Source organism: Bos mutus, chromosome 7 (assembly GCF_027580195.1).
Source record: "Bos mutus isolate GX-2022 chromosome 7, NWIPB_WYAK_1.1, whole genome shotgun sequence".
NCBI classification, from domain to species: domain Eukaryota; kingdom Metazoa; phylum Chordata; class Mammalia; order Artiodactyla; family Bovidae; genus Bos; species Bos mutus.
The window spans coordinates 83,919,518-83,933,605 of record NC_091623.1 but is presented as its reverse complement, the minus strand read 5'-3'; the positions used below and the strand labels follow the sequence as shown (position 1 = coordinate 83,933,605).

Here is a 14,088-nt window from a genome sequence, read left to right as displayed (position 1 = left end):
GGATCCCATAGAGGGCGGCCCACCAGGCTCCCCCGTCCCTGGGATTCTCCAGGCAAGATACTGGAGTGGGGTGCCACTGCCTTCTCCAATGCATGAAGGTGAAAAGTGAAAGTGAAGTCGCTCAGTCCCAAAACTTTGTTTTTTTAGTAGTGCATTAAAATAGTTCTTACGTTGACCACTGAGGTTTTTGTTCTGTGCTAAATCGCTTCAGTCGTGTCCGACTCTGTGCGACCCTATGGACTGCAGCACGCCAGACTCCTCCGTCCATCGGTCCTCCAGGTAAGAATACTGGAGTGGGTTGCCATGCCTTCCTCCAGGGGATCTTTCAGACCCCAGGGATGGAACTCTACTCTCTTACATCTCCTGCACTGGCAGGCAGGTTCTTCACCACTAGCGCCACCTGGGAAGCCCCACTGAGTTTTTTGGCCCCCTGTAAGTTTTGATACCAGTAGAGTTCCTCACTAGAGTCCTAGACCTGGAATAAGAGAAGGATTAAGTGAACGGTCATGAGTCTCCACTCCCAGAAACCTTGATTGGAACCTGAAGCTCGGCTCCTGCCCACCCAATCGCCCCGCCCACCATGAAAGTTAACCCCGCCCCCGGACGCGCGCCGCGCCTGCTCCCGGTCCTGGCCCCCGGCCCCTCCGGCTCCCCACGCACACCTGTACGTCATTTCCGGGGCGGCCGCGGGAGTGAGGCTCACTTCCGCCCGCGGGGGAGCGGCGGCGGTGGCGGCGCAGGGGACCGGTCCGGGGCGCCGAGGGATTGACGGGCGGGCGGCCGGGAGCCATGGAGCGCGGCCCCGGGGCCGGGGGGCGCGGGCCGCGGCGGTGAGTGTGAAGCAGGGGCTGGCGTTGCGGCTCTGAGTGCCTCCCGCGGTCTCTGCCTCCCGCGGCCGTTTGGAGAGCCGGGCCGGGCCGCGAGGCTGGGGCAGTCCGGCCGGACGTCCCTGAGACCCCGCACTCCCGGGGCGGCTGCGGTCCCGGGTGGAGGACCACTGATCAGGCGCGGGACAGCGTCTCCGACTCTGGCAGAGCAACGTCCACAGTCCATTCAGTCCTCCGACGTGGGATATGCGCTCACCCTCCCGGGGACGCGGCCCCGCCTTCGAGGAGTGCGCTGTCCGAGCCGCGGACTCTGACCCCCGGCCCCGAACAAATGCCCCAGCCTGACACCCTCGCCCGCCACAGCAGCCGGAGCCGAGCCTTGCTTCCTAAACATCTCCAAGACACCTTTGCCCTTTCGCTGGCGTCCTGCGTCCGGCTTGGACACCTGGGCAGGCTTCCCAGCCTCTGCTCCAGTCCCATCTGCAGGCTGCTACCAGGGCACCATGCACAGCGCCAAACCCATGGGCTTAGACCCCAGACCCCCACTCCTTAGGCTCCCCGTTTCCCCCAGGATGAATTTCCCCCAAATTCTGCAGCAGGATTCACGGGCTGGGCCTGACCCAGCTCTCTCCAGGACCCCTCTGCTCACTATTCCTCCCAGTCTGTCTAGTCCAGGACCCCTAGTTCCTGGAACCCGCTCTCACCTCTGGGGTTTAACTATCCTCTCCCCGCTGTCCTGGTCGCTGTCACCAGGCACTCTGCAGGCGCCTTTCAGACTGACTGGGAGAGGTGCGGTCACAGTTGTCCGTATTTAGGTCGTCTTGGAGAATTGTAACTGCCTGGCACCTTGTTGATCCTCATGATACCAGGAGCCCACACTGGGCCTGGCAGCGGGGTGCCGGATATGTGCTTGTGGACAGAATCACTGGGCTCTGAGTGCTGGGAGTGCCTGCCCAGTGAATGAGGCATCTAGGTGTGCTCTGCAGTTTGAGGGCCGGCATTCTCATTGATATCTGGCACCCTCATTGATATCCGTGTAAGACTGCGGGAGGTCCCAGGTCTGGGAGGCCTGAGAAGAGACTGTACCCGCTCTCTTGTCAGGCATGGCAGACTGTAGAGCCCCCCTTTCCCCCTGGTCCTTTGTCTGTTCATTCAGCCAGTGTTGATTGAGTGAGAACCGGTGGTGATACTGCCCTCATGGAGTTTCTCTTTGGTTGGAGGCGTGGGGTGAAGGCTGAATTTATACATACAAGCTGTGGAGTCAGATCTGGAGCCTAGAGAGCCTGTGGGGAAGGGACTAACCTGTTTGGAAGGGCACTGGGAGATGTGAAAGGTGGATGGGACAGGGAGCCCAGGCCGTGCGATTAGGGGAACTGCTGGGGCTGCAACTCTGAGGCAGGAGAGGACAGTGTGGTTCATCTGGGGAAAGTGGGTTAGTGATGAGCAAGAGAGGCTGGAGAGGTTGACCACAGCAGACGGTGGTGAGGGATTTGATCTCCATCATAAAAATAGTGGGACCCCTGGAACAGCCCAGTGGCTGGTAGATTTGTGTTGTGAAGAGATCTTTTGGCTGCAGAGGGCAGAATGGCATGGAACAGGGTGGCGGTGGTCAACGGTTGGGGGGAACCAGCAAGGAAGAAGACTGTGTGCCCCAGGTGGTGGTGGTGGGAGGGAGAGAGGCAGTCAGCAAGCCCTGTGATGGGCCGGTCTTGAGGGTACAGGGAGGTGTCAAGGATGGCATCCTGGTTTCTGGCTTGGTCAGCGGGCCCTTGTCCATCTTGGGGTGCCTGTTCATCCTCGGGTCTCCAGGGGCCTCCTACCTGCCCACTGGCTCTCAGCCAGGCCTCCCTCTCAAAACCAGCCTCGCCTTGCTGCCCAAACTCCAGACCTGCCACGCCATCAAAGCACCGATGGAATGTCAACCTGTTGGGGCCTGGACATCTCTGAGAATATGTTGGAGCAGCCTCAGTTTGATTGACACTCTGGGGAGTGTGTCCTGGGCATGGTGGGGTGTTGAGCAGCATCCCTGGGTTCCACCCACTCAATGCCAATAGTAACCCCCGCAAGTCATGACAACCATAGCTGTCTTTCCAGTGGTTGGCCCATGTCCCCAGAGCGTAAATTTGCCTTGGTCTGAGAACCAATGTGATAGACTCTCCCTTCTGAACATGCTTACACGTAACACAAGTCTCCCACCTGGGAGTCTGGGGGCTCCTGGAGGCCGTCTGTGTCCCTGCCTCCCTCTCCCACACCCCTCCATGTGCCCCTGATCCAAGTGACTGTGAGATGTAGCTTTCTGCGGCCCCCGGTCTCAGATCACAGGTCTGAAGCGGGCAGGTGTGTTTCTGGGCCTTGGACTGCACCAACCTGCTCTGCATCCGTGTGGCTGTGTGGCCCTGGCCCAGTGGTTTTCAAATGCTGTGGCCGGGAAACAGAACAGGCTCAGGTGCTCTGCTGCCAACAGTGAGCTGTGAACATGTGTCCCTCCCTCGCTCTAGGCTGTAAGGACAACGTAGTAAGTGAGTAGGTTTTTCTCAGACCTCTGTATTTTCTTCCAGCCTCTCTGTTGGCAGCTCCATGCATGTTGAGTATAGCTGCTTTAGCAGCTCAGCTGTAGTCTGCTTGAGATAGCGTTCAGGACATTCTGTGCCTGTCCTGAGCCCTGCCTGTCCCACCTCTTTTCCCCTCATCTCATTTACTCTCTTTGTGACCTGTGTGGTGTCTGTACTGATGGAAGTGTAAACTGAGGCCTGGGGAGTCTAAGTGATTTCCCCGAGGCCACAGACCCCTAAGTTGGCGGAGCAGGGGAAGGTGCCCCAGGCTCCTGTGGACCCCAACCCCCACTGCGGCCTGGCCCCAAGCACAGGAGAGAGCCATTGTCCCGGCTCCTTGGGCCTTCCCAGCCTGGAGATGTATCCTGCTTTTGTTCCCAGAGCCTTTGTTTGTTGTATTTCCTCTGCCTGGGCTCCTGTCTCCGGACATCGCAGGCCCTGGGAGCATGCTCTCGGGTCCCTGTGGTCAGCAGTCTGTCCTCCCTCGGCTGAGCTGTGTCACCTGGGGGTGGCAGATGGGAGGGGGTGGAGGAGAGTCTGGGCCAGCTGTGTGGACAGAGGTCTGGGGGTACCAGTCTCCCTGGACCTGGGGCAGGGGCAGTATTGGGGAGAGTTGGGTAGCCAGGGTGCTGATCACCCAGCACGGCCTGCAGGCAGAGGCTGGACTGATGAATGGGGTTAAATGGCAAGAGTCACCTGCAGGCTGAGGAAGTGTGGTAGCAGGCAGGGGGCTGGTTGGGTCCCACCAGGGTCGCTTGGAAGGCTGGTTCCCCAGGGAGGGCAGGCCAGGCCGTGGGGCAGTGGGTGGAGCTGTGGAGATTGGGCGGAGGGGAAGGCCCAGGGCTTGGGACCTGTGGGAGCCCCGGGGGAACCCCACATCATGCTGTCCCCCTACAGGCTTTCCCTCTGTGCCACACGGACACGCGAGGCTGCGAGGCTCCTGAGGGCTCAGCTTGGACCGCGATGGGGCTGTGCCACAGCCTCCTAACGGGGCTCTTATCTGGGGAGGTGGCCGGGGGTCGCCCTGTCCCCTGCCCGCGTCTCCGAGCACCCCCAGCCCTCCCCTGCCGGGTGAGGCCCGCCCCGGCACCCGGCACCCGCCATGAACGGCCTGTCAGTGACCGAGCTTTGCTGCCTCTTCTGTTGCCCGCCCTGCCCCGGTCGCATTGCCGCTAAGCTCGCCTTTCTGCCTCCGGAGCCCACCTACTCGCTGGTGCCTGAACCTGAGCCCGGGCCTGGTGGGGCCGGGGCTGCCCCCTCAGGGAACCTGCGGGCCTTAGCTGGCACCCCTGGGCGCTGGAAACTCCATCTGATGGAGCGCGCTGACTTCCAGTACAGCCAGCGTGAGCTGGACACCATCGAGGTCTTCCTGACCAAGAGCAGCCGGGGCAACCGCATCTCCTGCATGTACGTGCGCTGTGTGCCTGGTGCCAGGTGAGCCGCGCAGACATGACCCCTGTGGTGGAGGGGCCAACTGGGATGGGGGCCCCAGATATGCTCTGTTCTCAGCCTCTCATTGCGGCCCATGGAGACCACCAGAGGGCCAGAGCCACCGAAAGCCCATTTGGGTGGGCGGGTGTCCCAGAGATGATTCTTGCCAAGGAGCAGCAGGTGAGATCTGCCCACGGCCACCAAGAAACTGTTTGGGGTCCTTCCACATGCAGCCTCTTGGGGGCCCTCTCTGGGAGCCTCCTGCCTCTGGGTCTCAGTGTTCATATGCCCTGGGTCAGTTTCCTGGGCCCTGAGTGCCCAGTGAGGCCTCGGCACCCACTTTCAGGTGGTGGCCCTGAGACTAGGCTGGCAACTGGGGCCAGGTCTGACTCCCCGAGCCCCAGCGTGGCACAGAGGTGGGGCCTTCCAGCTGCTTCTGCCTGCAGAGGAGGCCAGGTCCAAAGGGCAGGCTTTTACCTCGGCTGGGCTGGGCTAGGGCCCAGTGGTGCTGGAGGAAGAAGATTCTGGGAGCCTGTCAACCAGGATCCAGACTGGTCAGACTGCCTGGCAGGGCCGTGTGGGACCCTGGGCAGAGATAAGGGCTCTGGTCCTTTCCCATGGAGAGGGAAGAGCCGTCCCGCAGTGAACAGGGGTTGGCCTTCCTCCCTGTGGTCGGAGCCCCCGCAGTCTCATCCTCCAGGAAGGTTCAGAGCAGCAGGGAGATGAACCACCATCCTTAGGCTCTCAGAGTCTCTCCATCAGGAATGATGGAGGCAGCTGCCACCCAGGGCCATCGATGTGAAGGTCACTATGGCTTCTCAGGCTCACACTGGGTGGTCCCCTGGCTGATGGGGAGCCTGAGGCTTCACTGTCTATCCTGGCCTAAGTCCCAGTGAGTAGAACCAATTCTCTGCTCCTTTTATAAGGGCACCAGCCCCCTCCTTCCATCACCCTCTGACTTGTGCTTCCCCGCCTCACCAGGTACACAGTTCTCTTCTCGCACGGCAACGCAGTGGACCTGGGCCAGATGAGCAGCTTCTACATCGGCCTAGGCACACGCATCAACTGCAACATCTTCTCCTACGACTACTCTGGTTATGGCGTGAGCTCCGGCAAACCCTCCGAGAAGAACCTCTACGCTGACATTGACGCTGCCTGGCAGGCCCTGCGCACCAGGTGAGCCCTGGCTGCAACGGGGGGGCAAGGGTGCGCGTCTCCTCACAGGTGACTGGACCCTGTGGGAAGAAGCCCAGGTAGGGGGCTGCAGGGTGAAGCCTGACCCGAGTTCTGTCTGCTTGGTGTGCAGGGAGGCTGGATGGGGCCCTCCACCCTCCTTGGAGTGATCTCCTGGGAGCCCCAGTCTGAGAGGGGTAGGGACAGGGCCTGGGTTTCTCTCCATGGGAACGGAGGCTCTGCCTGGAGGGAGGAGTTAGGCAGAGGACTCAGACCTCTCCTGGGCCTGGTACGTGGTGTGTGAGGGTGGTGTGAAAAGACTCGGAGATCCCCACACCTAAGGGAGCACTTGAGGGGTGGGGAGGGGCCAGACCCCTTGTTGTGGAGCTTGGCTTCATTCTGGGGAGGGTCTCTGGGCCTAGAGGTGTTGTCAGACAGCTTAGTTCCCAACACAGCCCCTGTGGGAGGTCAGCTAGCAGAGGCTGGGGCCTCCCCAGGCACAGTACCCAGCACAGTTGCTGGCTTGATTCAGACAGAGTCCCTGTGGTCTTGTCTATGCCTTTGCCCCTGGAGCTCACCACCCTTGTCGTCCAGGTCCTGGCAACCCCCTTCCACTCCATGGTTGCTCACTGAAGCCTGGTGGCTCAGTCTCAGAGTCAGCACACAACCTGTGGCCTGGTGCCCCATGCTGCCCTGGAGGGAGCACCTGACCCCCAGCCTCCTGGAGGTGGTGCCCTCTGCCTGCCCAGGGCAGCCTGACCTCGGCCCTGCCTAGCCAACTGGTGCGACCAGCTCCTTCAGGGCCCATAGCCAGCCTGCCCTGGGGAGGCAGGGCCCTGGTTGCTGTAGTGATGCTCCAGGAGTCCTTGATGCAGGCCTTGGGAACAGGGTCCCCTGGCACCTCTGTGGTACTGGGGACTCAAGCTGGGTAGCCTGGTGCAGGTGTTCCACACTCAGCTGCTTCAGCCTGTCCCCGCTGGCTGGGGGTTGCTAGCAGAATCATGCCCTGCCGAAGGGTGAGGGTTCTGAGCTCTGTCATCCGTCCATCTGTCCTGCTGCCAGCATTGACCTCCAGCAACCTTGTTCCTCAGCCCCAACAATTGAGAATCATTAGGAGGGCGGGAGGCATGGGCCCAAGCAGTGGTGCAGGGTGGGGAAGGGCTGGAAAAGCTGTGGAATCCAGCACCTGCTGTGTTTGTCCAGGTGGAGACAGCCAGGTGCAGCTGGGAGTCCTGCCCGGAGTTGGGTGACAGGACCGTGCTGGTGCTCAGCACAGCGGTGCTCCTGGCAAACCAGGGAGCAGACTGGGGTGGAGTGGCCAAGGGGGGTTGGCACAAGGTTGGGTGGCATCCCCAAGGCCTGAGGTTGGGGCCAGAGGGCAAGGACAGGTGCTCATGACCCCTGGGTGCCCAGGGGCCCGAGTGCCCTGGCCACTTGGAAGAGGGGCACCCCCTTTGAGATCACAGCTGAGGGTGTGTGGAGGTAAGGCCATGGAGACCTCCTATATCCAGAGGGTGGTGAGTCCTTGAGTGGTCAGGAAAGAACTGCGCTGAGGTGGTGCTCTGGGAGTTGTGTGTGGGGGGAAAGGGGCATAGGACCTGACCACTATGTAGGAAAGGTGCCCAAGGAAGGAGGTAGTGACCACTCACTGCCCTCAGGGGCCACTTCCTGCTCACCCACATTTTACTAAGCACCTGAGGGGCTGCATACTGGCTGAGATAATTGGGCAGGAACTGTCTTCATTCCCCAAGGCCAAGGGAGTGGGTGAGGGTGACGGGAAGACACGCCCCCTTGCAGTGGGACCAGGAAGGGCTGTCAAATTTCGAACTGCAGCGGCAGGAAGGCTCCAAGCAGGTTCTGCATGTGGCCCTGGTCTAGTGTGTGTATGGGTCGGGATGGCCGGGTGACCAGAAGAAGCCCCAGGGACCTGCCTCCAGGAACCACAGCGCTGGTAGGGCCTACACAGGTGTACTGCCCAGGTGTGACCAAGTAGATACTATCGAAACTGAGGGTTTGGGCTGCGGGCAATCAGTTCTCCTCACACCTGGGGATCCTGCCTCCCCTGCTGAGCCAACGCCCTCGGTGCTGGCAGGTTGGGGAGGGTCCCAGGACCCTATCATATTTCCTGGAGCCAGCGCAGAGAATGGTGGACAGGCAGTGGGAGGGGTGTGTGAGTTGCTTCGCTGCTGATCCTGCCCCTACCACCGCCAGGTACGGCATCAGCCCGGACAGCATCGTCCTGTACGGGCAGAGCATCGGCACGGTGCCCACCGTGGACCTGGCCTCGCGCTACGAGTGCGCCGCGGTGGTGCTGCATTCGCCGCTCACCTCGGGCATGCGCGTCGCCTTCCCGGACACCAAGAAGACCTACTGCTTTGACGCGTTCCCCAAGTGAGCGCGGGACGGGGTGGAGCGGGGCGGGGGCGGGGACTAGGGCGGGGCGGGACCTTGGAGGGGCGGGGCGAGGAGGCCTAACGTGCCCCGCCCCGCAGCATCGAGAAGGTGTCGAAGATCACGTCGCCGGTGCTCATCATCCACGGCACGGAGGACGAGGTGATCGACTTCTCTCATGGGCTGGCGCTCTACGAGCGCTGCCCCAAGGCCGTGGAGCCTCTGTGGGTGGAGGGCGCCGGGCACAACGACATCGAGCTCTACAGCCAGTATCTGGAGCGCCTGCGCCGCTTCATCTCCCAGGAGCTCCCCAGCCAGCGCGCCTAGCCTAGTGGCCGGCCCGAGCCGCGCCAGGACCTCAGCAATAAGGCGGCGCCCGGACCCTGCCCCGGCCTCGGGGGCTGCATGTGAACCCCCGGGCACCCCACGCCCTAGAGGCAGCCGGCCGGCAGGGGTCGGGACCTGCCCCGGCCCCTGGGCCGTGGACAATGTACAGGTGACGGAGCTATGTGCACCTTTCCTTTTGGAAGCAAAACGAAGGAAAAAACGTGAAAACAGAAATTAAAGATTTAAAATTTTAAGGTTCCTTTCCCTTTCTTGGCTTGTGCGTGCTCTCCATGGGGCTCAGCGAGCCCAAGACGGGGGCGGGACCAGGCTTTGTCCCCAACCCTCCAGGGGAGTTCACAACTGCAGATGCCAGGTCAGAGTTCCGGTCCTTGAGGCTGTCGGTTGCCTAGGTGGTGATGGCGGGGCGACAGCATTCGAATCCAGGACCCTGCGTGCTCCGAGGGCACGCCTGGGAGGGTGGTTGGCTCCCTGTCCACAAGACAACCCTGAGGGTGGAAGTGGCCCCCGCGGGTTTAGGCTGGGACTACTCTGGACCCTCAGCGAGACAGACACCCTTCCGTACCCGTGTGGTAGACCTCGCAGGGTTAGGGTTAGCTCCCCCTGCGCTGAAGACCAAGAAGAGTCTTGCACGCTTGCGTCCAGTGGAGGGCAGTGGTAGGTCCGAGGCTCCGTGCGGCCTCCCCAGGAATGGGGTCACGAGGAGCACTCCTGCAGCACACCTCCGGACCTTGGTCTCCGCTCAATACTCCGCGGGGGATGCCCTTAAAGACAGGGACGGCCTAGGTCTTCCGGGATCCTGGCAGAACGCCCGGCTCATCGCCCCCCGGAGTGCCCCCTGCGACCTCTAAGGGCGGCGCCCTAGAACGCCGAAGGCTTCAGAGACGGGCGACCTGTTGTCCACGCCGAAGTCGGGCGGCAGCTTCGAGTGCCCGACACCAGGCAGTGGCGAGGCCGAGAGCCACCGCTGCTTCCGCCTCGTCCCCTCGGGGTCCTAGGCCCCTTTAAAGAAGGGGGCGGTGTCTCGGCCTGGGGGCGGGGGTGACGCCGAAGGGGGCGACCGAGCGGAAGCGGAAGTGGGGTGGCGTGCGCTTGGCTGCAGTGGCAGGCGTGGAGGCCACGGCCTGGCCGGTAAGTGGCGGCGCCCTGGCGGCCGGCCCTGCCCTTGTCGCCGTCCCGGCCGTGGGGGCGCGCCCAGCGGGCTGGCCGACGCCGGCGGATGTGTGTCAGCGCTTTCTGTGGCTCTCAACTGGGCTTCGGGCCTGGGGTGCTGGGAAAGTCGAGAGTGGCCCCGGGCACGCGAGATCGGCCCGGCGGGAGCCCTGGTCTTGAGGTCCCCGACCGAGGACGCTGCCGAGGCTTGTCCCTCCCGAGTCCCCGGGCCCTCCCGCTGGAAATCTAGGTTCCCATTTAATAATCCAGGATGTCTGGGAGCAAAACTGAGCGTGGGTGTGCACTCCCGGGAGCAGAGAGCCTCCTTTGTACTGGCTGGTCCTGGTGACCGAAGTAGCCGGATCTTTACCGATCCCTCCCAGCACGTCCGATTCTTCGGCCGTCAGCTGCAGTATTCCTTCCGCAAGCCCCTACCCTGATCCTCCTGCCTTGTGCTGCCACTGACCGCCGCTGCTGCCCCTGTCACAGAGCCCGCCGGCTTTTCACCCCATCAGAATACAAGTTCCCCGAGGGCTGGGGCTCCGCGGTGCAGCAAGTCCAAAGCGACGGCTTACGATTGAACAGAAATGTTTTCAGGCACAGAGTAAAAACTTCAGAGTATGAGTGTTGGGTGGTAACTCACTGCTCTTCCCACCCCTGACCTCCAGTGTTCCCGTCTACCACGGCACAGACAAGCAGTTTTTTAGGTGTCAACAGAGAAAGTGCACGTGTAGCCAAAGAGTTTATACAGAAATGTGGTCCTGTTATCATCGTGGCTTGGAGAATGTTCAGTTACCCCTACATAGATTGGATTCAGTCCTTCTAATGGCTGCACTATATTTTATTAGCACTGTAATTTATTATTCCTGTTACTTTTTGGTTGAAATTTGTTTTTTTCCCCCAAGTCTGTAACAGGCATTGCTAGATCCAGTATCCTTATACACTTCTCTTCCTAAGTACGGGTATTCCTGAAAACTGAATTCCTTACTGCAGAAGGGCTTTCCATAGATCTGTAAATGGGCATATGATCTCTTAAAATAGTATTTCATTGTAGCTTCGTATTTCCTAGAAATATAATCAAACATCTCAGTGCTTCTGTCAGACTTATATTTTTTATGTTGATCATTCCTATCACTAATATGGTCATTTTGAAACTGGAAACTATTTTAAACAGTAGATATTTAAAAGCCATTTGTATTTCACATTCTTTGTCCATTTTTCTATTGGGTTCTTGGCATTACTGTTTTCTAGGAATAGATTTAAGAAAATTATCCCACTGTGAAGAAAAAGTATTTTTTCCAACTTGTCATTGGGTTTGACTTGGATTGTATGTGGATTTTTGTGTTTATTAATTTTACTTTTGCCAGGCATTTAAAATCATTATCAGTCATTAATTTATCAATTATGGCTTCTGCATTTCAAATCATGCTGAGATATCTTCCCTACTCCAAGATTATAAAACATTTTGACCTTTTCTTCTGTAAATAATTTGTTTTTTAAAGTATATGTTTAAATTTTGTATCTAATTCTAGAACCGACTCCTGGGAAGGAGTGAGATAGAAATCCAAACTGCTTTTCCCCAAATCGTTTGTCCCCAATTCTATTTCCCCAAAAAGCCATTCTTTGCCGACTAAAGCCCACCTTTTAGCCTTGACCACAGGAGGGGGTCGGTTTCTAGACCCTGTCATCCCAGCTAGCCTGAACCCTGCTGACTTCTCTACTGGGTGTCCAGAGGCCCCGTCTCCCCTCAGGAAAGTCAAGAGAAAACTGTCTAAGAAGTAGTTGATGGCTTGCACGCCTTTTGTGTAATGCTAGTTCTGTTAGAAAGGGTTCTGAAAACTTAAGGCTTTAGGGACTCCTCTGCACCCCAGTGCTGACTTTGCTTGAGGCAGCAGCTTTTGTCAGGAGCCCCACACCCCTGCTTTTACCACCACCCCCCTCCCCTACATGCCTGCCCAGTGAGCAGAAAAGATAAGCTAAGGCCAGGGGCTCCTCAGGCTGGCCTGGCCTGTGGGCTCTGCCCTTCTGCAGTGGGTGCCTCTGAGGGGCTCAGTTTGTGGCCTCTGGGGAACCATAAAGGGGCCTCAATGGGAGGGATGCCAGTGGTACCTTCCGGGATGCTCCCCTCTTCCTTTCAGTTGGTACAGCCCATGGGCCAGGCCGCCTGGGACAGGGGCCAACTTTCGGTTCTCCATTTTGTGGATTTCCCAGGACACATGTGTTCACAAGTGGCAGCGTTCTCCCTCTGGTCAGCAGGCGCCACGGCTCCCCAGAACCTCAGGTCCTCCCCTCGACACCTGGCCTGCCACACCTCACCTGACACCTGGCTCCTGAGTCCCAGAAGCAGATTTCTGGCTCTCTGTTAGCTCCTGGGTACGCCCTGACACCCAGAGACCCCAGGGGATACAGCCTGCCCAGGGGCTGTGAGGTTCTCGAGGGTGGGATCTGGGTTGTGCACAGGCCCCTCTCCCTGAGGAGTCCCTACTGGACTTCGTGTGGGCCCTGGAGTCCCAGCCCCCGAGGGCCAACCATCCATCTTCCCCTCCCTTCCTCTGGCAACCCTGCTTCACTGACCACCCATCAGACTGAGCTGGTGGGACCCACCCCTCTGGCTCTCCATGTGAACTGAGGGCCTCAGAGGTTCCAGAAGAGTGGCAGGGAGTTAAGTGTCCTCGGCCCCTGGTGGCTGTGGTTGACAAGCAGGGGCCTCGGGGAGGGTGCCACCTCTCAAGGCCCCCTGCACCCCCATCTCAGGCTTGGGTGTTCCCCAAGGCAGGCACTTGTCTGTTTGGTTCATGGTCAGGGTGCAGGGCCAGTCTGTTAACCATGGAATTCCATGAGGTGGGGGTGCCAGCCTAACGTCGGGTTCCCCCTTTCTTAATTTTTGAAGCTCCTGCTGGGGATCTTCACGTCAACAACCCTGGGGTGCTGGGGTTGCTGTCCCCACTTTGGGGGAGATGGCTCAGGCCAAGCTGCCCAGAGAAGCAGCCCCAGGGCTCAGACCTAGACTCTCTGCTGCTCTGATGGTCTCAGGACACAGGCATGCCCCGCTGCCAGACACCAGGGCCGGGGACACAGGTCAGAGCTACGTCTGTGTCCACAGCACTTGCTGGCGAGGTGAACGGGCCTGGCTTCGGTCATGGTCGCAGCTGGGAGAAGCTGGGCTGGGTGCTCTCCAAAGCCTAGCAGAGTGCCACTCGACCTGCTGTGTTACAGAAGAGGGCTTGTCACCTCCATCAGAAGGTCATGGGGAGGCCAGACCCACGGGTGACCCCCATTACAACTGCACATCTGAAAGGTACTCTGGGAGTAGATGCTTTTCAGGGAGGGTCCTGGGCCAGCGAGGAGTGGGGGATAAGGAGCCCTGATCCTGCAGGCCAGATCCTATTCCCTCCCGCCTCCTAGAGAAGGGATATGAGGGCCCTGGGTCTCTCCCTGCAGCTGGGAAAGGGGCCTGGCGCCTTCCGTGGGGGAAGACAGCCACATGCCCACTGCCTGCCTAGGCCTGGCCAGGGGCCCACTGCACCTCCTCTTTTGTGTGACGACCCCTTGGACTGCAGTGAATAATCTGACACGTTAGAAATAAACACGGATGGATTACAGACAAGGCAAAACGGGCGTGAATCTTAAAAACACTCATCAAAGTACAGCAACCTCATCTTCAGGAGGGATGGGAGCTTTGGTCCTTTGAGAGCCACAAGAAGGACCCACACGGAGAGGCTGAAGGTCACACCCACATACACCTGGTGCTAGGCAGGTGGCAGAAACGGGTGCATCTGCCTGCCCAGCGTGCCGCTCTGAGAAGATGGACCCCACCCCTACTCCCTGCCATGTCCCCTTGTGTTTCTTGTGTCTCCTGGCCCCTGCAGAGGTGACCACTGTGGACATGCTGGCAGAGGCCACTGTGCACCAACAGGCTGCCAAGACAGGTGGAAACACGAGGAGTTCACAGCGTGAGGGGGCACGTGACTTCCAGTGAGCTGGAGCTCGTGGCTGACCCTGTCCGTATCCTGGGCCCCCATGGCCACATGCTCCCTGATGCAGTGACAGACACTCAAGTTCATCTGTCCATTTTCCTTTTCTCCCATTACAACAGTGCAGCCATACACAGATATACTTGTTTCCTTAAGAATATTTCTGGGGGGACTTTCCTGCTGGTCCAGTGATTAGGCATGGGTTTGATACCTGGTTGATGAACTAAGATCCCACATGCTGTG

General features: G+C 59.5%; 1 protein-coding gene across 1 annotated transcript; it reads left to right on the top strand.

The window, feature by feature from the left end:
* The first annotated feature begins 691 nt into the window (after positions 1-691).
* ABHD17A (abhydrolase domain containing 17A, depalmitoylase) lies at positions 692-8,955 on the top strand. Its single transcript, XM_070374325.1, has 5 exons — positions 692-830; positions 4,277-4,813; positions 5,792-5,986; positions 8,195-8,374; positions 8,476-8,955. Exons 2-5 carry the CDS (start codon positions 4,482-4,484, stop codon positions 8,699-8,701), a joined length of 933 nt encoding a protein of 310 aa, XP_070230426.1. The 5' UTR covers positions 692-830; positions 4,277-4,481; the 3' UTR covers positions 8,702-8,955.
* Positions 8,956-14,088: the final 5,133 nt, after the last annotated feature.